The 24,531-nt window shown below is 50.2% G+C and overlaps 1 protein-coding gene across 2 annotated transcripts in view; it reads left to right on the forward strand.

The window, feature by feature from the left end:
- FAM114A2 (family with sequence similarity 114 member A2) overlaps positions 1–24,531 on the forward strand; it is a 310,681-nt gene that overhangs the window by 198,308 nt on the left and 87,842 nt on the right. The window contains exon 9 of one of the 2 annotated variants that reach the window (XM_085617643.1): positions 13,711–13,831. The exons of the other annotated variant lie outside the window; for it this stretch is intronic. Coding sequence (XP_085473769.1) covers positions 13,711–13,831 — 121 coding nt within the window. The remainder of the gene's footprint in view (positions 1–13,710; positions 13,832–24,531) is intronic. 2 annotated transcript variants of the gene reach the window in all.

The following is a 24,531-nucleotide window of genomic DNA, read 5'->3' on the forward strand; positions in this document are numbered from 1 at the left end:
ATTTTTTTGTACCTGCAGTTCCTAGTAGAGCAGGAAGAGCAAGGGGTGGGTTGGCTGTATACATTTCACTTGACGTCAAAGGTAAACCTAGACATATTAAGTCCAAATCAAAAAATTGCTTAGCGGTCGAACTGACTTTATCAAACTGTAACTCCATTTTACTTGTTAATTTTTATAATTCCCCGACCAGTCAATTCCCTAACGAGCATTTGTTATCCCTAGAGGATCTCTTATCCACCCTTATTGAGAACAGTTGTTACGCGCATGAGGTGATCCTTATGGGAGATTTTAATATTCATCCTTGCCAGGCAGGCTGCCAGAGAGAAACTGAGAAATTCTTTCCTTATTCTTCCTCTCCGCATTTTGAACATACTTCAAGCGGAGAGGTTTTGGAATCGCTCTTGGCTACCCTCAACCTCTATGAATTTGGTACCTGCTCAAATGATTTGAGGTTACCAACATATGTGGGCAATGATTCTGACACTATTATTGATTATATTTTTGTTTCTTCAAAAGTTCTACCTGAAATATTTGTTTATAAGGTAGAAACTTCTGTTTTTAGTGACCACAATCCTGTGATTTTAGAGGTTTTATCTCAAGGAGTCCTGGGAAACAGGAAGACGGACACATTGTGTGCGACAGATCTTGTGCTAAGAGACCAAAACCGGAGGCTTAAATGGGGCCAAGTTACTCCAATAACTTTCTTACAGGAAACCACGGCCAAAGTTGCCGGTGAAATTGCCATCTGTTTAGATGACAAAAACCCGAGTGTTACTTTGGTCGAGGCCTTTAGTGTTATTTGTCATCAAGTTAACTTAGATTTGACCATAAAGGCAAAGCCTAATAAACTCAAGGGCCCCAAATGGTTTGACGCAAACTGTTCTAAGGCCCATTCAACTCTTCTTAAAGCCCTAAAGTGTAAACCTAGAGACAGAGTGTTGATAGCGTCACTGAGGAAACATTATAACTTAGCTATTAGGAAGAGGAAATCTGAGATAAAAGACGAGGCCTGGAATGATTTGTTACTGCCCGAGATACAGAAAGATAGTGCTAAATTCTGGGCAGTTATAAATCACCCGTATTTTGTGGGACTAGATAACCAGAGAGCTGACTGTATTATCCCAGATGAACAGTGGGTAACACATTTTAGTAATATTTATAGTCAAATTCATACTACCACTGAATGTGAAGAACCCCTACCAAAACCATTAACTCGTATCTCTCCCTTCACTCAGGATGAGGTGAAACAAGCAATTAAAGATACACTCTGCAAAAAGGCACCGGGGCCAGATGGGGTCCCTGCAGACTTTTTTAAGACCGCCCCCGAACTTAGCTCAAAGATTTTAACTAATATTTTTAATGCCACAAGGGAATTTATTTTCCCCTCTACCTGGGCAACTTCGACCATTGTGCCAATCTTTAAGAAAGGACAGAGGACAGATCCGGCTTGCTATAGGCCAATCTCTCTCATTGACTCGAGTGTTAAAATTCTGGGGAGAGTCCTCCTAGGTAGATTAACCTTGATTTTAGAAAGTAAGGGTATTTTATCTAACGCACAATATGGCTTTAGAGCCAATAGAGGAACCTTAGATCAGTGCCTAAACCTAGAATTAATTTTAAATAAATATGTGGTCGCCAGGGGCGGCTCTTTGTACATGGCCTTTATGGACCTCTCCTCAGCTTTTGACCTGGTTAACAGGTCAAGGCTGTGGGGGATCCTTTTGGCCATGGGCTTTGATCCCCCCTTGGTCGATTACTTAGCTGAGTTACATAGGGATCTCATGACCTCAGTTAGAGTTACTAGGGAAGGAAGATGTACTTGTCATTTTAGGTCAGAGAGGGGGGTTAGGCAAGGGTGTATACTTGCCCCCCTCCTTTTCATTCTATATATTAATGACCTCGAGGCAGAAATGATAACATCACATAGCGACATTCCGCGTGCAGGCGAGACAAAGATACCCGTCCTCCTGTACGCGGATGACGCTGTTCTTTTAGCACGCTCTGGAGTTGCGCTGAATAAACTTCTTTTATCTTATGGAGCTTTTATGTCATCTCTGGACATGAAAATTAACACAGAAAAATCACATGTAATGATTGCTGGATCCGCAGGTAGAAAAAAAAAGTTGTTAACATTCTATTGCGCAGGGAAGGAGGTTAAGAGAGTCCCTTCCTTTCCATACCTAGGGGTGATTTTCGATGAAAAGGGTACCTGGGGCCCCCAGCTTTTGGTCAAAAGCAGCGCTGTTGCTAGAGCGGCCGCAGGGCTGCTAGGCTTTGCCAAAAAACTGGGCGCCCGTCCCATGGAAAGTATAATTAAAGTCTATAAAGCAAAATGTCTGTCAGTCGCTCAGTATGGCTCCGTTGTTTGGGGATACACTAGCTCTACCAAAATACAGAACGTAGAGAACAAATTTTTGAGATCTCTGCTTTCTGTTCCCCAATCAACCCCGACCTTTGCATTGCACACAGAGGTAGGCTTGGGCTATATATCTGACACTCTAAAATTAGCCCCAGTGATTGGCTGGTTAAAAACCTGGCTTAACCAGGAGCTTACACTAAATCACATTATTTTAAAAGACTGCCTAGCCCTGGACAGGGCCCTTAAAATCCCATGGCTAAGATACGTGAAAACCCAGCTTATTTTAGCAGGCCGACCGGAGCTCTTCTCATCCCCAGATGGTATAACCTATGAAGATTTAAATTTAGTCAAAAACATTCTGACAAATTTATATGCCCTGGAGAGGGAAGCAGTAGAGCTAAAAAAAAAACATGGTAAGGAAACACTGTATGCTTTCCTCTGTTCCTGGAATGGAAACATACCTTTTTTCGGTAACAAAACCTTACCACCGCTTTCTCCTAACGAGATTCCGATTTGATTTAATTCATTTTATATTGGGGAATTTCAGAACCTGGTCTAGGCCCGATGACGCTGAACCATGTGACTGTGATCATTTTTCAACACAGGACACGATGCATTTCGTCATGTTCTGTGGTCATTATACTGAGATTAGAAAAAGATATTTGCTCCCTATTCTACGCAATCAGGGCTTTATTCAGGTAAAACCAGCTTTGATGTTTTTGCAACTTCTTTCTGATACGAAAGTAGCTTTTTCTGTCGCTAGTTTTCTAGTTGCAGGAGCACGCTTAAATAAGCATCGTACAAGGCATAGGCACTTTATCTCTGAAAAATGAATTTCCTCTCTTTTTACTCCTTTTTCTGAATGCGTTGTGTTTTAACAAACCCTTCTTTTTATCTTTTTTAAATATTTATGCATGTTTTATTGTAAAAATTTTGTGTTTTTTGGTTTAATTGTATGTAATATTTTGTGATCAGATGAAATGGTGATATGTATTTTTGCTCGTTCTTTTATGATTTTTAATAATCGAATAAAGATAATTGAATGACTAACTTGGTACCAGAGGCATTGCAGTTATGGCTGGCTTGTATATACAGTGCTGAAGCATTGCAAATTGCTGAAACCTTTTTCACAATAATACTGATTTTCATTGAACATAAGTAGCTCTTGGTTGTGTATGAACCTGGCCCTTTACATGGTATATCAACTTATTGATAAACCTCATAAAGAGTCCAGGGGTTCCTTTATGAGTGGATAGGGGCATTAAACAATTCAAAGTGCTCTATTAAGGGGTAGTGTATTCGAGCAGCCTTAGGCTTAACACAGAGGAGTGCAAGGCATTTGCAAAAATAGACGATGATTAATAAATGACACGCGCGACTCAAGAAGGAGATCCACACCAATTTTAAAAAATCCAATGTACCTTTATATACGTTTAGGCATCAGAGAAAAATCAGCGAGATATAGTGGGGTAAATCTATTTTAAGTGAAGGACTTGTAAGCCCGCCCATGCTTTCTATTGTGTAACGTCAATATTTATTTAAAACTCTGCCTTGTAATTGCTCTGCAGGGTTTTTGGTAACCGCCCTGTGGCTTTTTTGTGCACACCCTTGGGACACCGAGTCTACGGCGTCTGTGCACGTGACTAAATTTCTTATCAGTCACGCTGTTTACACGGCTCTCTGGTTGGGCATCTATTACCATCACGCTGCATTCACGCAGACGTTACTGCCCCTCCTGCCCGCTGCAGCAGCAGCGAGGCAGCGTCATGCGAGGGGGACTCCTGGGGGACACGGGGCCTTGTGTGTGCCCTCCTGTCTCGGCGTGTTCATTTATTTATTTAATTAATTAGCCAAACAATTTGCGCGTGGGCTGCCTTCACTTTTGCGGTCTTCTCATGTTCAACTTGCACTGGGAAGTATCTTTTTAATTTCAGATTTCCATTACTGGTGTGCTCTCTACGTTTAGGCCAGTTACTATTAGTGGGGACGGTGCTAATTTGCATTGGTTCTTGAGAACTGATGCAGGTCTAGACATTCTAATCCAGCACCTAAAGCTGTCATTACCAGTCGTTTCTATGATGCTGGCACTCAGATTGAAAATGCACTGCACACTTGGTGCTCCCGAGTTAGCCGACATGTAAAATGCAGTAATGGAACAGAGCAGTCCTGTTTCAGACCGGATCTGTTCACGTGATAAATCCGCAGTCTGTTAGCCCGTGTCTGTTCTAGAATCCGCCTCTTGGAGCCTAGTTTGTGCTTGTGCTGTTCAAGCATACATAGCGCTTTCATGGGCAAAGTATGGTTCTTCTAAGCGCTGCCAGTTATACTGTGAGTAAGAAAGAGCTACCTGTTCGATAAAAGCATTCATAACTTCGGACTCAGGGCTGCGAGAGGCTGCAGACTCTGGCTAGGAAGCCCGTCGGGCTGAGCCAGCAAGTGGACCCAAACCTTTGGTCCTCTTCTCCACAGGCAACGGGTGCAGAGGTGTCCTTGTGCATCACATTTTTCTTTACCGGAGCTGTCGCATTCGAGGGGGTCGACGTGCTGAGGTTGCAGGCAGAGTCTAGGAGGGGTGAAACCATGATGGACTCGAGCTCTGGAGGGCTGGGGAACCTTGTTGGCAATGTTGGCCCACTTCAACTGGGGCCAGAGGTGGCAGTAGTCGTGTTTTGGCGGTTCCGGAGTCCTCTGAGGCTTCTCTTGTGGAAATTCTTTACAACAGCTCCACTGTTCCTGGGAGGTCTTGAGTCTTTTTTGAAGGCAGGCAGTCCTCCCAAGTTTCTGGAGTCACAGCTACAGGGCGAGTCACCTTTGGCGCCATTTTCAATGAGGAATGCAGACAGGCCGGCACAGTTTGTGCCATTTTAACTGCTTCTCTCTTCTCAGCTTATGCGGCTCTTTGGTGTCCTCCCTCTTCTTAGGTCATCAGGATCTGCTTCTCTGGTGCCAGGGACTTCCCTTAATACTGATTTTAGGGGCGTTAGGGGAATGTTGGGTAGAAGCCAATGGGCTACTGAACCTTGGGGTCACTATGCCCCCCATAGGACCACTTCCTGTGGTAGTGGGCACAACCCTGTTCCAGAATTCCTAAGTATGCCATCACAAAGATGTCTGCTTCTGAAATATCTTGTCCACCTCACAGTTACCCACCTTAGGGGTGATACTAGCCTGGAGGTGGCATGCCTAACTGACTAGCTAATTTTCCCATCTGTCTAGATGCCAGTGGGCCTCTGGTTGAGGAGGCTGGCTTCCTCTCCTGTGAGGGGAGCCAGATTCGCATTCCATAGGCGGCAGCTTAGTTGAAGCTTGCCGTCCCAAAGAGGCTAATCAACAGGTCATCCTGTGGGAGGAGGTGTATCTGAAAGAAACACGTTAGTTAGATTCCTCACCTTAGAATATCCCCAGGCGTCAGGCTGGATCCGGAAAGATTTTTCGTCAGCAATACCCCTTGCACGTCGCTAGGCGTTGTCTGCGGCTTCGCGTCCGTCGTTGGCGTCGTGCGCCGGAATGACGTCGTCGGAGTACTTAGACGCCGCCCTCAGGCGCTGACGTCAGTTCTTCTTTTTTCTGCGCCAGACAGCGCCGATCCGGGAAGAGCTTACCCCTTAGTCAATTTTTGACTAACATTTTTTGACTCTTTTTGGTCTTTGTCGACTCGACTCTGGTGCCGGTAGGATGCCTGGATTTAAGGCCTGTGATGCCTGTCATCGCCTGATCTCGGTGACGGATCACCATCGCCGGTGCCTTTACTGCCTGGGGGCAGACCACGATGCGGAGTCGTGCCCCGACTGTCAGACCTTGACCTCGAAGGCTAGGCGGGAGCGGTCCCGTAAGCTTCTCGAGCTTCGGCATTCGGCTCCGCGCCGCTCACGGTCCCGGTCCAGGAGGAGGTCCAAGGATCGGTCGCGGAGCCGCAGTCATCATCATCGCTCGTCGGGCTCGAAGTCTTCGGGTAAGTCGAAGCGATCCAAAAAGTCCAAGAGGCGACACCGCTCTTCGGACTCCCATCGCCGGTCGCGCGACTCGGCCGAGGGTCAGGGTGGTCCCACCCCCGCGGCTCCGCAGGAGCCGCGTCCGTCTCCATACCCACCGGTCCCTGGGACTGACGCGACTCCGGCGGAGGTCAGTGCCTTCCTCTCGGCCATGAGGGGCCTGGCTCCGCCGTCGACGCCTGCTGGCGCGCCTTCGGGCCCCGCGGGCTCGACTGGGCGACCTCGCGTGCCGGCGGCTCCGGCGCCGTCGACGACTTCGATCCCGGCGCCGCAGGTCCCGAGAGATCCAGGCCTGGATCTCCGTCGGCGCCGGTCGACCTCACGACGCCTCCTCCGCCGATGCCGACACCGGTTCCACCTCCGGCGCCGTCTCCGGACGACGCCGTTCCCTGGTTTAGTCCCTGTCCGGACCAGACGCCGGCATGGCGCCGACCGGCGCCGCAACCGACGCCGATGGATGAAGGTTTCATCTCCCGTCCGGCTCCGATCGTTCCTCCTGTTTATCAGGAATCGGATGACGGGGGCGACTGGGAGGGGTCTGAGGACCCTATGGCCCTCCAGGGTCAACTTGCACAGGACAGGGCAGACGAACAGGGGGATGCCAGTGGTCTGGACACTTCGCCGGACGCTGGCTTCATCTCTCCTCCGACTGTGGCTTCGGAGGAAGGTGCAGCTTTTTCCGTGGTGCTGCGCAAGGCGGCCGAAGCCCTGGGGCTCGAGTTGCCTGCTGTGGCCGTGAGGACTAATATCCTCACAGAGGTGCTTCAACCGTCAGCAAGCTCCACAGAGCCTCTGCTGCAGTTCAATGAGGCCCTCGTCGACATTCTGCAGGGCACTTGGTCCAAGCCCTCCACAGTTCCTCCTGTGGATCGGAACGTGGCCCGGCGCCACCGCCCTGCTCCAGGCGACCCCAGTTTCCTGTCCCAACACCCCACCCCCGAGAGCCTGGTTATCCAGGCCTCCACTTCCTAATCCTCCTTCTTGTCCGCTCCTCCGGATCGGGAATCCAAGAGGCTGGAACAGTTCAGCAAGAAACTGTTCTCTTCCCTGTGTTTGGGCCTGCGGTCTTTGAACACCGCTTGCCTCTTGGACCGTTTCTTCCCACTCTCTGTGGGATACGGTGGAGGACGTGCTGCCACTGTGTTCGGTGGCGGCCCGGACACGTCTCTCCCAGGCACTTGCTGACGGGCGAGATGCAGCGCGACATGCCAAACGGTGTGGACTTGACACCACGGACTCGCTGGGCAGGGCGATTTCCACCACGGTGGCGCTCCGGCGCCACGCCTGGCTGAGGTCCACGTCTTTTTCGGGGGATGTCCAGAGTACCCTCATGGATATGCCCTTTGATGGCGCTCGCCTTTTTGGTGAGAAGGCGGATAGTGCCCTGGCTCGTTTTAAGGACTCCCGGGCTACGGCCACGTCCTTGGGTCTCTCGGCCCCACGGCCACATGCTTCCGCCTTTCGCCCCGTGGCCAAGGAAGGGGCGCCTCCTCACGTGTGCCTAGCCACCGGCCGCAGAACCAACCTGCACGCGGTCACGGACGTGGGTGCCGCCGTGGCGGTTCTAGAGAACAACGCGCCGGTCAGTCCACATCCACCCCGGCAGCATCCGCCTCAAAGCCTTCCTAGTCAGAGCTTTCAGGCCCATTCCATGCTAGTGGGCGGCAGAGTTCGCCATCACCTCCTCCACTGGCGCTCCATCACTTCGGACAGGTGGGTGCTGCAAATCGTCCGAAGGGGCTACTCCCTCCCCTTCGAGACGACCCCTCCAGCCATGCCACCGCAGTGCCACCATATATCGGAGGATCACTTGAATCTTCTGCGGGAGGAAGTTACGGCCCTCTTGCGTTCCTGGTCCAGAAGTAGGCCGTGGTTGCTATTCCCACTACTTTCTGGTTCCCAAGAAGGGCAAAGGGGGCCTACGCCCTATCTTGGTCCTCAGGAGCGTCAACACCTTCCTCCGGCAGGAATGGTTCAAGATGCTTACTTTAGCTCAGGTTCTGGCTACCCTGGAGACTGGATGGTAGCGTTGGACTTGCAGGACGCCTATTTTCACATCCCCGTCCTGCCGGCCCACCGGCGTTACCTGCGGTTCACGGTGGGTCAGGAGCACTTTCAGTTCACCGTGCTCCCCTTCGGCCTCGCCAGTGCCCCTCGGGTGTTCACGAAAGTGTTGGCGGTGGTCGCAGCTCATCTGCGCAGATCAGGGGTTCCAGTCTTCCCCTGTCTCGACGACTGGCTGTTGAAGGCCGGCTCGACCCAGCACGTCGTCTCCCAACTCCAGACTACGGCCGACCTCCTGCATTTGCTGGGGTTCTCCATCAATGTGCCGAAGTCACACCTGAGTCCCTCCCAGAAGCTCCTCTTCATCGGAGCGGTTCTCAATTCGGCGCAGTTCCGGGCTTATCTTCCGGAACAGCGGGTCCGGGATATTCAGGCTCTGATTCCCATCTTTCTGCCTCTATCCTGGGTTTCGGTCAGGTTGGTGCTGCGGCTTCTGGGGCTGATGGCCTCCTGCATCCTGTTGGTGCATTACGCCAGGTGGCGAATGCGGGCTCTGCAGTGGGACCTGAAGTTTCAGTGGGCCCAGCATCGAGGCAACCTGTCCGACCATGTCTTGATCTCGGAGGGCACTGCGAAACAGTTGCAGTGGTGGCTCACGGACCGCGATTAGGTCAGCGGCAGATCCCTCTCCCTACCCCAAACGGAGCACGTAGTAGTGACGGACCCGTCCCTCCTGGGATGGGGGGGGCCACATGGGAGAGGCGGAGATCAGAGGACTCTGGTCTCCGGCGGAGTCTCACCTCCATATCAACCTATTGGAGCTGAGAGCGATCCGGCTTGCACTGAAAGCCTTCCTTCACTCTGTCCGGGGAAGTGTTGTGCAGGTGTTCACGGACAACACCACCGCCATGTGGTATTGCAACAAACAGGGCGGGGTGGAGTCGTGGACCCTTTGTCAGGAGGCTCTGCGCCTCTGGACCTGGCTGGAACACCAGGGCATCACCCTGGTGGTTCAACATCTTGCGGGCTCTCTGAACGCCAGAGCAGACGAACTCAGCCGCCGGTGCATGATGGATCACGAATGGCGTCTGAACTCGGACATGGCGCAAGGTCTCTTTCTGCAGTGGGGAGAGCCTTGGTTAGATCTATTCGCCACCGAAGAGAACGCGCAATGTCAGCAGTTCTGCGCGTTGGAATTTCCAAGGCAGCACTCACTCGGAGACACTTTTCGTCGCGAGTGGAGTTGCGTTCTGTTGTACGCCTTTCCGCCCATACCACTTCTGCCCAGAGTGCTGAAGAAGATCAGGCGCGACCGGGCCCAAGTTATCTTAGTGGCTCCGGATTGGGCACAAAGGTTCTGGTATCCCGAGCTACTCAGTATGTCAATCGATCCTCCGATACGACTGCCTCTTCAGGAGGACCTTCTGTCGCAGCAGCAGGGGACGGTCCTCCACCCGAACCTGTCCAGCCTCCACCTCCATGCGTGGACATTGAGCGGCGGCAGTTGATGCCATTTGACTTGCCTCCTGAAGTCTGTGATGTCATTCTGGCAGCCAGGCGTCCCTCCACAAAGACGGTATACGCCTGCCGGTGGAACACATTTGTGGCATGATGCACAGCAAAGGCTGTGGATCCCCTTTCCGCCCCTCTTTCTGAGGTTCTACTCTTTCTTCTTTCTTTGGCCCAGCAGGGCTCTGCTCTGGGCACCTTGAAAGGTTATCTTGCTGCAATCTCTGCCTTCTTACGGCTTCCTGATCAGCCTTCTCTCTTCAAGTCCCCTGTTGTTTCACGTTTTCTCAAAGGCATTACTCACATGTTCCCTCCTGTGCCCTTCGTAATGCCTCAGTGGGACTTGAATCTTGTTCTGACCTTTCTGATGTGCGCTCCTTTTGAGTCTCTTCACAATTGTCCCATTCGTCTTCTGACCCTGAAGACTGCTTTCCTGGTAGCTATCACCTCGGCTAGATGGGTGAGTGAGCTCCAGGCTCTGTCATCTAAGCCTCCCTTTATTTCTGTTCATCCGGACAAGGTGTCCTCCGGCCTCGTCCTTCTTTCCTACCGAAAGTGGTGACCCCATTTCATCTCGGGCAATCTGTCACGTTGCCCACCTTCTTTCCGCCTCCGCATCCTTCAAAAGAGGAAGAGAGGCTCCACCGTCTGGACCCAAGCCGGGCGCTGTCCTTTTATTTGGACCGCCCCAAACAGTTCCGGGTGGACGACCAACTTTTTGTTGGATACGTAGGAGCTAAGAAGGGGAAGGCGGTACACAAACGGACCATCTCGTGGTGGGTCGTGTTGTGTATTAAAATGTGTTACTCCTTGGCAAAAATGGACCCTCCTGTTGGGTTGAGGGCCCATTCCACCCGGGCCACAGCGGCTACTACTGCCCTGGGCCGGGGAGTTCCCTTGCGGGACATCTGTCAGGCGGCGACGTGGGCTTCACTGCACACGTTTGCCAAGCACTATTGCCTGGATAGCCAAGTCTGGAGAGACGGCTTCTTTGGCCGTTCTGTTCTCCAGGACTTTCTGGTGTGATCTTGGTTCGCAGACCCACCACCGGGGTTGGTATTGCTGGGGTATCTATTCTAAGGTGAGGAATCTAACTAACGTGTTTCTTTCAGATGAACAAGTTACTTACCTTCGGTAACGATGTATCTGTAAGAAACATTAGTTAGTTAGATTCCTCACCGACCCACCCATCCTCCCCGTTCTGCGAACTGACATCTAGGGTTAAGGCTATCCTTTTCAGGGCCCTAGATTTTTTGGCACCAGTGTCGGTCTCTTGCATGGCTCTGCGTTCCTGGCGCGGAAAGCTATGTACAAGAACTGACGTCAGCGCGCGAGGGCGGCGTCTAAGTACTCCGACGTCATTCCGGCGCACAACGCTGACGACGAACGCGGAGCCGCAGACAACACCTAGCGACGCGCAAGTGGTATTGCTGACGAAAAATCTTTCCGGATCCAGCCTGACGCCTGGGGATATTCTAAGGTGAGGAATCTAACTAACTAATGTTTCTTACAGATACATCGTTACCAAAGGTAAGTAACTTATTCTACACCCTCTTCCCGGGCAGGCTTTTGTTCTGGGTCTCCTGAGAGCAACAGCTCTCACCCTAGGAGGTCAAATCAACTTCTCGGGTGGCATGCTGGCAGAAACAAGTCAACAAGGACACCAGAGACAGGTAGGATTTCAGGGGGCACCTCTAAGGTGCCCTCTGGGTGCATGTATTGGTGAATCTGACACTGACACCAGTGTGGTTTTACCAATATGAGATGTTTGATACCAAACATCCCTATTTTCAGTTAAGCTATGATGTAGCTGCAGAACTCGTGTTCACCAGTGTCCAGCACATGTTTTAAAGTGGCTTCCCTCGTCACTTGTACTGGGAGTAATAGGACTGACCAGTACAGGGGCTTATCTACTCAGGCAGGTATGCCCTCACATTTAATATTCAGCACCCTACCTTATGGCTTTTAGGCCTGCTTTAGGGGTGACTTACAAATATGACATACAGTGGTAGGGAGACATGGCACCCAGGGATGTGTGACATGCTGTGTTTTCATTTTTGTGTGCAGCAGGACATGCAGCCTGCAATGGCAGTCGTGCATGTGCTTGGTAAGGGGTCCCTAAGGGTGGCACAATTTGTGCGGCAGCCCTTAGGGGCCCTCTTTAGTATTTCAGGCTCTAGGTACCATGGTATCATTTACTAGGGACTTGCATAGAGTGATGAAGGTTGTGCCAAATGGGGGAGCAGTCTGCTCTGGACTAACTACGGGGTATGCAGCCCTTTGTATGGAGGCAGAACACAGCCTATTCTACTGTAAGTAGGACTATGCCAAGCTCCTCCCTCCCATCCTGCCAGTGATGGCCCATCTAGGCACATCCAAGCTCTCTATTGTGCGTGGCTGTCTAGGAGGAATACACAAAGCCCAATGGTCAGTCTGACCCTGTAACGTGACCCAGAGATGGGCTGCAGGCACTAAAGGGCTCATGCAGGAAAATGCCAACTTTCTAAAAGTGGCATTTTCAAAATTGTAATTTAAAATCTGACTTTACCATCAGAGAGGATATTTCATTACAATTGCAAAGACACCAAACATGAACAGTTTACCTGTTCCCATTTGGAAGTTACAGCTTAGTAAATGTAATAAGGTAACTCCAATGTTGTCCTATGGAAGAGGTAGGCCTTGCAATAGTTAAAAACTAATTTAAAGGTTTTTCATTACCAGGACATGTAAAACCAAAAAGTACATGTCCAACTTTTTAAATACGCTGTACTCTGCCCTCTGGGTGGTCGAGGGCCAACCCAAGGGGTGACTTATATGTATTAAAAAGGAGGGTTTAGACCTGAGAAAAGTTTATTTTTGTAGGTTGAAATGGCAGTATTAAAACTGCACACACAGGCTGCAATGGCAGACCTGAGCCATAGTTTAAAATGCTACTTAAATGGGTGGCACAATCAGTACTGCAGGCCCACTAGAGCATTCAATTTATGGGCCCTGGGCACAGGTAGTACCACTTTACTAGGGACTTGCATTTAAATTAAATGTCAATTGGGTATAAGCCAATCCTACCATATTTTAAGGAGAAAATACAACCACTTTAGCACTGGATAGCAGTAGTACAGTGTGCAGAGCCCTCTAAAGTCAACAAAACAGGAGGGTTGAAGGCAAAAATGTAGGAGTAAAACCACTCCATGGATGACAGGTTTAACAATCCGTGTTATGCACGACCTGAATTTTGCACCATATATCTTGCAATACTTTTTTATCAAGTGTTTTTACATGAAATGTGAGTTTCCTATTTTGTCTGATGAATTTTATTATTTTTTCTGCTTCATTTCGATTTATAGTTTGTCTTTTACCATGAGTTGTAGCTCCCCGATAAAGGACCTACCAGTCTGAAATGCATTAGGGATGAAATAAGTTTATCTGATGGAAATCCTGATTCACATATGAAATGTTAAGATTATAACAATTATGCAAGATCAAATTATTCAAGATATTAAAGGAGAAGTATAATTCTAGTAGGTATCGTCCTGTAAAGATCAACAGTAAAAATTCTAAAAGTATCATGAATAGTTGAATTAATATTTGGATATTGCAAACAAGGATTAATTTAGGCATTGTTTTTGCCATCATTGAGGAAGGCACCTAGCGACTATTCCCCCTCAGTTAGAGGATAGAGTGGTATTTGTCTCAGAGCTCTGGGCAATGCCAGCTTGTAGAAAAATTCAAAACTTAACCTCAAGGAAAATACTATCTGTCCCATGGATATAGGCTGCACTTCACATCTGCATGGTGTTTTCTTCTGTCACTTGCTTATTCCTCCAAGACTCCCCTTACTCTGCACAGGTCAAATCTGTTCTTAACACAGAGGCAGCGGATGAACTCAAGGATCTGAGGCTAGTGCTACAGCAGTTGAAGGATGCCTTTTCATTGGACTTTGATGAAGAAGCAGAAGAAGAGAGGCACGGTAATGTCACAGTCACATATTCTGCTTGGCAGAGGCTTGGTTTACTTAGTTTGTACTTAAGGGGATGCAGTCTTTGCCAGGTAATGCCTTCACCACCCAGGTGTGTACTACGCAGTCATTTGTACCTCTACCACCCACACCTTTACCATGCAGGTAAGGTCATTATTATGTTTTTGAAAAAAGGGTTTAGTTGCAGTGGAAGGTAAGGGCAGTGGTAAAGGGAGGTAAGGATAATTTTAGGGTTATGGGGTGGTTCGTGGCAAAAGGAGGTATGGCTAATTTTAGGTTTTAGAGTTGCTCAGTGGTAAAGGGAGGTAGGGTAATTTTATCGCTTAGGGGTGGATGGTGGCAATGGGAGGTTAGGGTAATTTTAGGGTTTGGGGTGGGTAGTGGTAAAGGTATGTAAGGTTGATATTTTACGATTTAGGGAAGGGGTTTAATATAAATTTCGTTATTGAAAAAAATATATATACTTACCTTAAATGTACTTTGCATGTGTTGGAAGGCCATGCATGGTAAAGGCAACTACGTGGTAGAGGCTGCGTGGAAAACGCATGTGTGGTTATTGCATGCGCTGTAAAGTCATATATTCGTACTTAGAACTGGTAAGAATATAGCCACAATATTAAACTCATTGACCAAAGGGGATTTTATAATGTAAAAGAGTGAATTTCCCATATTCTTTTCTTGTTTCTGTTCTGAGACCTAGGCTGTATTGACTGCTCGAGCTGTCAGAGCTAAAGCCCATTTATTGCCTTATGACCTCCGCAAATTGCACCAGATATTTATTTGAAGACTGGCTTTAGTGCAGGGCATCAGAGCAGCACCACATATCATGGGATACTGACATATTGGGTTCTACAGCTGAGAGGAGTTGGAAATTGACATACAACATGTATCTCAAATTAATTAAAGCTTTCTCATACACTCTTTGTGGACGGAGCAAGTTAACCTACACGCATGAAATTTCTGTGCCCTTGTAATGACTGAAATATAAATTACGAAAAATATGCCTCTGCCTCATTTTGGTGTAAAGTAATTGGAATTACGGCCTACTCCCCCAGGCTGCCAGTTCACAAGTGCCTGGAGAAGTGTGTCAGCCAGACAGAGCTCTTCACTGGTGACAGTCTCAGCGGTGCTGGTGCTGCTCTGCTGGCATGGTGCTGTAGACACGCTCAGAGGGACCGGCTCAGGGCTGCTGCAAGTCCACCTGCATGATAGTCTGCTGGCTGCAGACATGAAGCCGTGAGAGTTGTCACTCTGTGATCTCTGGTGCTAGGTATCAGCATAGTGGCTGCTCTATTGACTTGACCAGGCCATGCTCGAGCAAATCAGGAGAGAGTACAAACACTGCTGCTGCGTGCTGCCAAGCTAGTGGCGATTTGGTGAGGTGCTGGAGTGTCTGCCTCTGGGCAATTATTAATAACTCTGCAGCATGGTCACAGGACAGGCACACCTTACCAGAACGTATCGGCAGGCAAGGCACTGCCCCATAGATCCACATGTTCCTGCACTGTCTGCATGTGGTGGCAATTCTGCCATCACCAATTTAGGAGCAGCCACACACGCCGATAAGACATGGGCTCAGACGCCACTGCTAATAATGATTTATGTGTTCTTTTGCCTGCACCAGCGCCCGTGCCCAGTAAAATCAATGACATAATGCAAGTGCCCCCCACCCACAAGATGGGGGCTGCAGAACATAAGTACCAGTTGTGACAGACACTAGTGTGGCACAGAGCGAGTGCCACGCTATAAATAACAGGCCAGCAGCAACTACTCCCAGTCAGTAGCTCTAACCTGGATTTAAGTCAGCCCAATTTTTTTTACTAGGAGCAGAATTGACTAATCTTTTTGTACAAATCTCTTTGGACTCGCCCATGAGGGCTCAGCTGCACTGCAGGCACCACCACGATCCCGGTCCAGACTCTCGCGCAGCAATGGGCATGTTCATCTGAACTGAACCATATACATTACTGGTGCCGCATGGCACAACTCTAGCCAAACTTTGACTGACGCACGGGTGGCCCCTATAAGTGTCCTGTGCTGCCATTGGGCACATCATGGCAGTCTGACGTGATGGGATATCGCCTGAATCGGAATGCCATGTGTGAATGTAGCTAAGCCAGAGCAAGCACTGCTGAGCCAGCCCCTAAACCGCGCACTGCCAGCTTTGCTCAGGCTGAGTGCTAATTATTATAGCAGAGCTCCGGCACTTGACAGCTGAGGAGGCTATAAAAATGCATGACTTTGCATTTCAGTGCGGTGATGCGGACCAACACACTGAAATGTTTTAATCTAACCCCTGATGCATGGTACTTGGCAGGGCTGCTGCTCTACTGAGTCTTCATTTTTTTTGGCATATTTTTGCTGTCGAACATGTTGCATCGTTTGTCAAAGAGGATATTTTTACTGTTGACATGCTGACGGATGGATCATTGCCAGCTGTGCTGTCACATGTTTCATAGCTACTTTTGGCTGCTATACACTCTGTCAACGGGGAAGGTTTCTCAATGGTCTAGAAATATTTATTTGACTGCACATCCGGCATTATCTTTGCTGACACTCTCTCCTTTACTGTTATTTGTGCCAATATAATCAATAGTTATTTTACCTCTGTTTGTGTTTCTTCAACTACTGGAATTATTATTGCTAGCTACTACGGTTACTCTAGCTCAGGAACAGTCTAAAGACAGCCAGGGGGTACATGTGAGCCAGGTAGAAGCTTTCTTGAACCCGGATAATGTGGACCAATTAGCTACTAGTCCAGGAAGTTTAAAATTGAATGTTTTAAATACAATGCCCTTTGGTAACCGTAGTATAAATAGTCACACGTCTGGAGAAACCAATATTGGGGTCGAGTGACAAATTCCAACTAGTAGGTAATAACAAAACAATAGTACTCACATGGTATCCTATACCCTGCTACCAACAGGGTGTTAGCTGATCAGTCAATTGTATATTTGCCTCCGCCAAGATTTGAAGATGTCTTCCTTCAATATGCCAGACAGATTTTCCCATTTTTTATGAATTCAGGACTCGATATCTGCCACGAACAAGTGGCCTCATGTGTATTTACCAGTGGTCAGGTGCCTCTGGTTTGTTGAAACACACAAAAGGTGATGATAGGGTTCATACAATAAGTCTAACCACTGGCAATAGCCTCGAGTAGCACCCTAACACATCGTTCTTTTGCCCACCATGCCACCTCAGTTTGGGCCCAGCTATCTGCAAACCAGCCCTGACCCTGCTACTCATGGGCACAGTCAATCCCAAAGTGCCAAGCCAGGTCCTCTCTGATCCGAAAAACAAGCAACCCAGGACCGGTTTGCCCAGATGTGGGTCCCGTGCTCACTGTGTCCCTGTAACCAAGCTGTACCTGAAAGAGACTGTAGTTATAGATTCCTTACCTTTGGAATAACCCCAGCCGTCAGACTTGATCCGGATATTTTTTATTTAGCAGTACCTTTGCGAGTCGGTAGGTGGCGTTGGTTGATTTCGCCTCTGTCGTCAGCGTCGTGTTCGCTGGGATGAAGTCGCAGGATCTATTTAGAGGCCGGCCCTGCGTGCTGACGTCAGTTCTTTCTTTTTCTGTGCCAGACTAGCGCAGATGCGGAGAGACATTGCCCGTTAGTCATTTTTTGGCTAGCCTGTTTAGGCTTTTTCCCGGTCTTCGACTCCTGGTGCACGGGGGATGTCCCTTCAAGCCTTGTGACTCCTGCCACAAGCTTATGTCTGTCACGGATCTGCACCTCGTGTGCCTCTGGAGCGCTCGAGGTCCCGATCGAGAGGAAGGTCTCGGAATCGGTTGTGGAGCCACCATCACCATTCATCTTCCAAGTCTTCGTCTCCTAAGTCGAAGCACAAAAAGAGGGCGAAGAAGCACCATCGCTCTTCGCCTACGCCCCGTCCGTTGGCCGACGCGACGCAGGACCTGGAGCGTCGTCGCTCTGCAGCTCCGTCCTCTGAGCCTGCTTCTGGGTCGGCTTCACGCTTCCATCCTTTTCCCAGAGCCAGAGCGTCCCCTGCCCAGCTTCGAGTTTTCTACAAAGCGCTTCACAGCATCTTTGGGCAGCCCGACTCTGCTGGCACGCCTTTGGGCCCCACAGACTCGGCTGGGGGCCCTGGGCCTTCAGTTCCGGCGGTTCCGGCAACAGAGGACCTCCGAGGATCCAGGGCTGGATCCGGATCGGTGCCGGTCAACCTCATTGTACCTTCCCCGGCGCTGATTCCATTGACGATGCCCCAGACGTTGATTGTGCCCCTGACCAGCGTCGACCCCAGCCTCACCCCCGACTTGGACACGGCACTGGACTGATGTCGATCTACGTCGGTACCGGTGCCAGAAGGTACTTTCGTATCACTGTTCATTCCTGGTGTTCCTTTCCGTTCTGAGTGGCAACCAGAGGAGGGTGAGGAGGACTGGGAGGGGTCTATGGACCCTTTAGCTGACCAGCTTGAAGAGCCAGACTGGCGAGAGGAACTGGGTGATGCCAGTGGTTTGGATACCTCCCCAGACCTTGGCAAGCTCTCCCCCCCTACTGTGGCTACGGGGGAGGGAGCTTCCTCTGCAGTGGTGTTGCTTAGGGCGGCTGAGGCCTTGGGCCTTGAGCTTCATATGGTGACAGTCAGGACTAATCTCCTGATGGGAGGTGTTTCAACCGGCAGCGGCCTCTTCTGAGCCCCTTCTACCTTTTAATGAAGCCCTCACCGACGTCCTTCTGGGCATTTGGTCCAAGCCCAGCGCAGAGGCTCCTGTGGATAGGATGATTGCCCCACGCCACCGCTAAGCCCGGACCACCCACTTTTCCTCTTCCAACACCCGACCCCTGAGAGCTTGGTGGTCCAAGCCTCTTCCTCTGAGGGTGCATTCCCTACTGCTCCCCCAGATAGGCAATCCACAAAGCTGGACCACCTTGGGAAGAAGATGTTTTCTTCCGGCAGCTTAGCCGCATGCCTCTTGCTTGTTATACCCATACGGTGTGGCATACGGTTGCGCAAGTGCTGCCACAATGCCCTGGGGAGGCCCAGGTCGTTCTCACCTGTGCAGTGGCAGAGGTTAGAGACGCAGCTAAGTTCACCATCAGATGTGGGCTGGATACCACCGACTCTCTGGGCAGAACGGTTTCTATGTCAGTAGCCTTGAGGCGCTACATCTGGTTTCTCTGGGGGTGTCTAATCCACCTTACTGGACATGCCCTTTGAGGGACGTTGCCTTTTCGGTGATAAGGCAGACTCCGCGCTCGAGTGCTTCAAGGATTCTAGGACTATGGCCAGAGCCTTGGGCCTTGCGGCAACCTCTCGCCCCACGCAGTCTGCTTTTCGCCCCTTTCGTGGGTACAGAAGGGGTGCCCCCACCACGTTCGACGCAATCCAGCCACCTGTCCATGCAAGCTACCCAGCCTCTGGGTGGCCGCGGACGTGGGACCCAGCGGCTGCGGCCAGATCCTTGGGCCTTGCGGCAACCTCTTGCCCCACGCAGTCTGCTTTTCGCCCCTTTCGTGGCTACAGAGGAGGTGCCCCCACCACGTTCGACGCAGTCCAGCCGCCTGTCCATGCAAGCTACCCAGCCTCTGGGTGGCCACGGATGTGGGACCCAGCGGCTACTGCCAGATCCTTGGGCCTTGCGGCAACCTCTCGCCCCACGCAGTCTGCTTTTTGCCCCTTTCGTGGCTACAGAAGGGGTGCCCTCGCCACGTTCGACGCAGTCCAGCCACCTGTCCATGCAAGCTACCCGGCCTCTGGGTGGCCGTGGACGTGGGACCCAGTGATGCAGGTCTGGGGGGCCAGCGGGCAGGCCAGTCCACCCATAACCCCCCTGCAGCAGCCTCTAAGCCCTCCTAGTCCGAACTTTCAGGGCCACCAGAGGCCAGTGGGCGGTAGGATTCGCCATCACCTCCCCCACTGGCAAAACATCACTTCGGACAGGTGGGTTTTGCAGATAGTCCGAAGGGGCTACTCCCTCCCCTCGAGAGTGCCACCATCCTTCCATCGCATGTCTCTTGGCTAAGGGAGCTATCAAAAGGGTTCCTGTCCCAGAAGTAGGTTGTGGTTGCTATTCCCACTACTTTCTGGTCCCCAAGAAGGACAAATGTCTGCGTCCTATCTTAGACCTCAGGGCCCTCAACCGCTTCCTTCGGAATGGGAAGTTCAGGATGCTCACGCTGGCTAAGGTCCTGTCTGCCCTCGACCCCGGAGACTGGATGGTAGCATTGGACTTGCAGGACGCATATTTCCATATTCCCATCCTGCCAGCTCACAGGCATTACCTACGGTTTATAGAAGGCCACGAGTATGTTCAGTTTACCGTGTTCCCCTTTGGCCTTACAACCGCCCCTCGTGTGTTCAAGAAAGTGATGGCAGTGGTCGCAGCTCATCTACGCACATCAGGGGTTCCAGTCTTCCCCTAACTCGATGACTGGCTGTTGAAAGCGGGCTCGCCCCAGGCTGTCGTCTCCCACCTCCAGACTACGGCGGACCTCCTGCACTCGCTGGGGTTCACTATCAACGTGTCAAAGTCACACCTGATTCCCTCTCAGAAGCTCCTTTTCATCGGAGCAATTCTGGACACAGCACAGCACAGTTTTGGCTTATCCGCCTGAGCAGCGAGTCTGGGATATTCAGGCTATGATACCAACGTTTCGGCCTCTATCCCGGCTTTCGGTGAGATTGACTGTGAGGCTGCTGGGCCTCATGGCCTCCTGCATCCTGCTGGTGAATCATGGCAGGTGGCAAATGTGGGCTCTGCAGTGGGACCAAAAGTTTCAGTGGGCGCAGCATCAGGGGAGTCTTTCTGACGCCGTCCAGATCTCGGAGGGGACTGCACGTCAATTGCAGTGGTGGCTCACAAACCAGGATTGGGTCAGCGGCAGATCCCTCTCCCTTCCCCAACCAGAGTTGACAGTAGTGACGGATGCGCTACTTCTGAGATGGGCGGTCACCTGGGAGAGGCGGAGATCAGGGGTCTCTGGTCTCCGGCGGAGTCCGGTCTCCACATCAACCTTTTGGAGCTCCAGGCGATCCGTCTTTTACTGAAGGCATTCCTTCCTTCTGTCAAAGGAAGAGTAGTGCAGGTGTTCACGGACAACACCACTGCCATGTGGTACTGCAACAAACAGGGCAGGCTGGGGTCGTGGTACCTATGTCTGGAGGCTCTTTGCCTTTGGAAATGGCTGGAACACCAGGTTATATCGCTGGTGGTTCAACACCTGGCAGGTTCTGTGAACGCCAGGGCGGACAATCTCAGGTGTCGGTGCATGATGGATCACAAATGGCTTCTTCACTCAGAGGTGGTGCAAGGTCTCTTTCCGCAGTGGGGAGAGACTTGGTTAGATCTGTTCACCACCGAAGGGAACGTGCAGTGTCCGCAGAGCTGCACGTTGGAATTTTCAAGGTAGCACTCGCTCGGCTACGCTTTTTGTAGCGAGTGGAATTGCGGCCTCCTGTATGCCTTTCCGCCTGTACCACTTCCTGCCCAGAGTGCTGAAGAAGATCAAGCCCAACCGGGCCCAAGTCATTCTTGTGGCTCCGGACTGGGCACGAAGAGTCTGGTACCCCGAGCTCTTGATCATGGCCATCGATCCTACGATCAGACTGCCTCTAAGGGAGGATCTTCTGTCGCAGTAGCAGGGGATGGCCCTCCACCCAAACATGTCGAGCCTCCACCTTCTTGCGTGGAGATTGAGCGGCAACAGTTGACAGCTTTTGACTTTCCTCCTGAAGTTTGTAATGTCATCTTGCCAGCCAGGCATCCCTCCACTAAAATGGTATACGCCTGCCGATGGAACAATTTTATGGCATGGTGCACAGCAAAGGCTGTGGATCCCCTTTCTGCCCCTCTTTCGGAGGTTCTTCTGTATATACTTTCTTTGGCCCTGCAGGGCTCTGCCCTGGGCACTCTTAAAGCTCACCTTTCGGCCATATTGGCCTTTTTTTGCCTTCCTGATCATCCTTTTCTTTTCAAGTCCCCTATTGTAAATAGATTTCTAAAGGGCATCACTCACCTCTTTCCTCCTCCGTTCATAATGCCCCAGTGGGACTTAAACCTGGTCTTGACCTATCTTATGTGCGCTCCCTTCGAGCCTCTTCACAACTCTCCTCTCAGGCTCCTCACTCTGAAAACAGCTTTCCTGGTTGCCATCACGTCTGCTCGCAGGGTGAGTGAGCTTCAGGCTTTGTCTTCAAAACCTCCTATTCTTGCTGTTCATCTGGACAAAGTTGTTCTTCGCACAAGGCCCTCTTTTCTTCCCAAAGTGGTACCTCTTTCCATATAGGACAGACCATCACTTTGCCCACCTTCTTCCCACCTCCGTATCCTTCCAAGGAGGAGAGACTCCACCGTCTGGACCCAAAATGTGCGCTGTCTTTCTATCTCGACCGCACAAAAGATTTTCAGGTGGATGATCAACTCTTTGTTGGATATGTGAGGGCCAAGAAAGGTCGGGCTGTACGAAAACGCATCATCTCTCGATAGATTTTCCTATGCTTTAAAATCTGCTACTCCTTGGCAAAGAAGGAAGCCCCAGTGGGACTGCGTTCCCACTCCACTAGGGCATGGCAGCTACTACTGCCTTGGGGCGTGGAGTCCCACTCCTTGACATCTGACAGGCGGCTACACGGGCATCTCTGCACACTTTCACCAAACATTATTGCCTGGACAGCCAAATGCGGAGAGACTGCTACTTCGGCCGCTCTGTTCTCCAGGACTTTCTGGTGTGAACTTGGTTCGCAGACCCACCTCTGGTGTTGGCATTGCTGGGGTATCTTTTCTAAAGGTAAGGAATCTATAACTATAGTCTCTTTCAGATGCACAAGTTACTTACCTTCGGTAACAATGTATCTGTAAGAGACATATGTAGTTATAGATTCCTTACCGCCACACCCATCCTCCCTTTTTTGGGAACTGACTTCGAGGGATAGGGACTCCCTTCCAGGGCCCTAGTTATGTGCACCAGTGGTCAGTGTCTTGTATGGCTCTGCACTTCTGGCATGGAAAGTCGTGTCAGAACTGACGTCGGCACGCTAGGTGGCGTCTAAATACACACCGCAACGTCATCCTGGCGATGCCGACGACGGACGCGGAGTCGGCCGATGCCACCTACCGATGCGCAGAGATACTGCTAAAGAAAAAATCTCCGGATCCTGTCTGACGCCTGGGGGTAAGTCTAAAGGTAAGGAATCTATAACTACATATGTCATTACTGAAGGTAAATACCTTGTTCATCAGGCTGATGAGCCCACAACTAGGGCTAAATCGTTGCTTGCGTTCCAGTTTGCGGAGACCTGTCTTGGCAGTTCAGGCTGGACTGTTTCCATGAGGATCAAGGTCAAGACTGATTTGCTTTGCATGTGGCTGGGTCCAAACTGAGGTGTCATGGTGAGCAAAGGAACGATGGGTTGAAGTGCTACCTGAGCTATTGCAAGTGGTCAGACTTAATGCAAGCAGCCTCCCATCACCTTTTGTGTGTTTCATGATTCTGACTTGTTGATATCACTCCAGAATATAACACTATAGCACATTTGCCCAAAACTATATGCTGCAGTTACCAGATAAGTTCACTGAACTTTCAGAACCCCACAAACCAATAGTTGTTAATGAACCATAAGCACTTAAAAAGATGCCTCGAGTGCCATGGATTTCCCAGGCACCTCTAGCTATGCATTCATCTCGTACAGTTATGATGTCTAAACAGCATTACCCACAGCAGAACCATGTATTTTTTGGATAAGATAATGATGCTAGTATAGATAATGACGATGGCAACAACTATTATGTTAGTGTGTCAGATAACTCTAATGAATTTGTTGATGAACTCAATAATAACCAGCTAGATGCTAGTGATCCAGATGCTACCATGGCTTCTGAATAGGATGACTTTCTTGCTCTAAATTATGAATCCTGGAGCCTTCACCATCACCCTCCTTCTGAAGATACAGGGCATTTTCATGTATTAGTTAAAATAGCTTCACACACATTCATTGTTCCAATCACTGTGACTGAAAAGCCTTGTTTTCTTTATCACTTCAAAGAGAAATCTACAAAAACAGTGTGCTCTTTGTCCTTGTTAGACCACTTAAAGGGAAGATGGGATCGACCATGTAGGAAGAATCCTACATCTTCCTCTGCTCATCTAGTGAGACTAGAGAAAAAAATCTGAAGCACCAGATATCCTGCAGTCCTGTTAAATCAGATAAAAATATACTTTTTGCAGCGTGAATCTTTCTGGATTCACTATGCTGTGCATTATTCCGCGATCTTGTGGTTGGGTCCGGATTCGTAGTCTTTTCTTTGTTTTTTTTTTTTTTTTTTTTGTAGCCCATGTGGGCGGCGACGACCCACCATTTGGTGCACCTCCCGTGACGTCGTCGTGCTTCCTGCGGAAGTCCCACCTTTGGGGCGCCATCTTCAGATTCTTTTTTCCGCCGTTGGGTCTGGATCGTCATCGGGAAGCTCCAGAGATACAATCGAAGGAAGAAGAAGGAAAAGCGAGTTTCGTCGATAAATAACTACGAAGATATCACAGGAAAGGAATATTTCACATCAGGTGCGCGAAGAAGGACGTTTTCCACCCTTTTTCTTCGACGCCGTTGGAGAATGCGCACTCCGAGGCCCTGGACAAGACGCCATTCAAGTTCTGCCCTAACTGCCACCACAAGTTCGCGCAGAAGGACCAGCATCCGGTCTGCAACCTCTGCCTACC

Source organism: Triturus cristatus, chromosome 7 (genome assembly GCF_964204655.1).
Source record: "Triturus cristatus chromosome 7, aTriCri1.1, whole genome shotgun sequence".
NCBI lineage: Eukaryota > Metazoa > Chordata > Amphibia > Caudata > Salamandridae > Triturus > Triturus cristatus.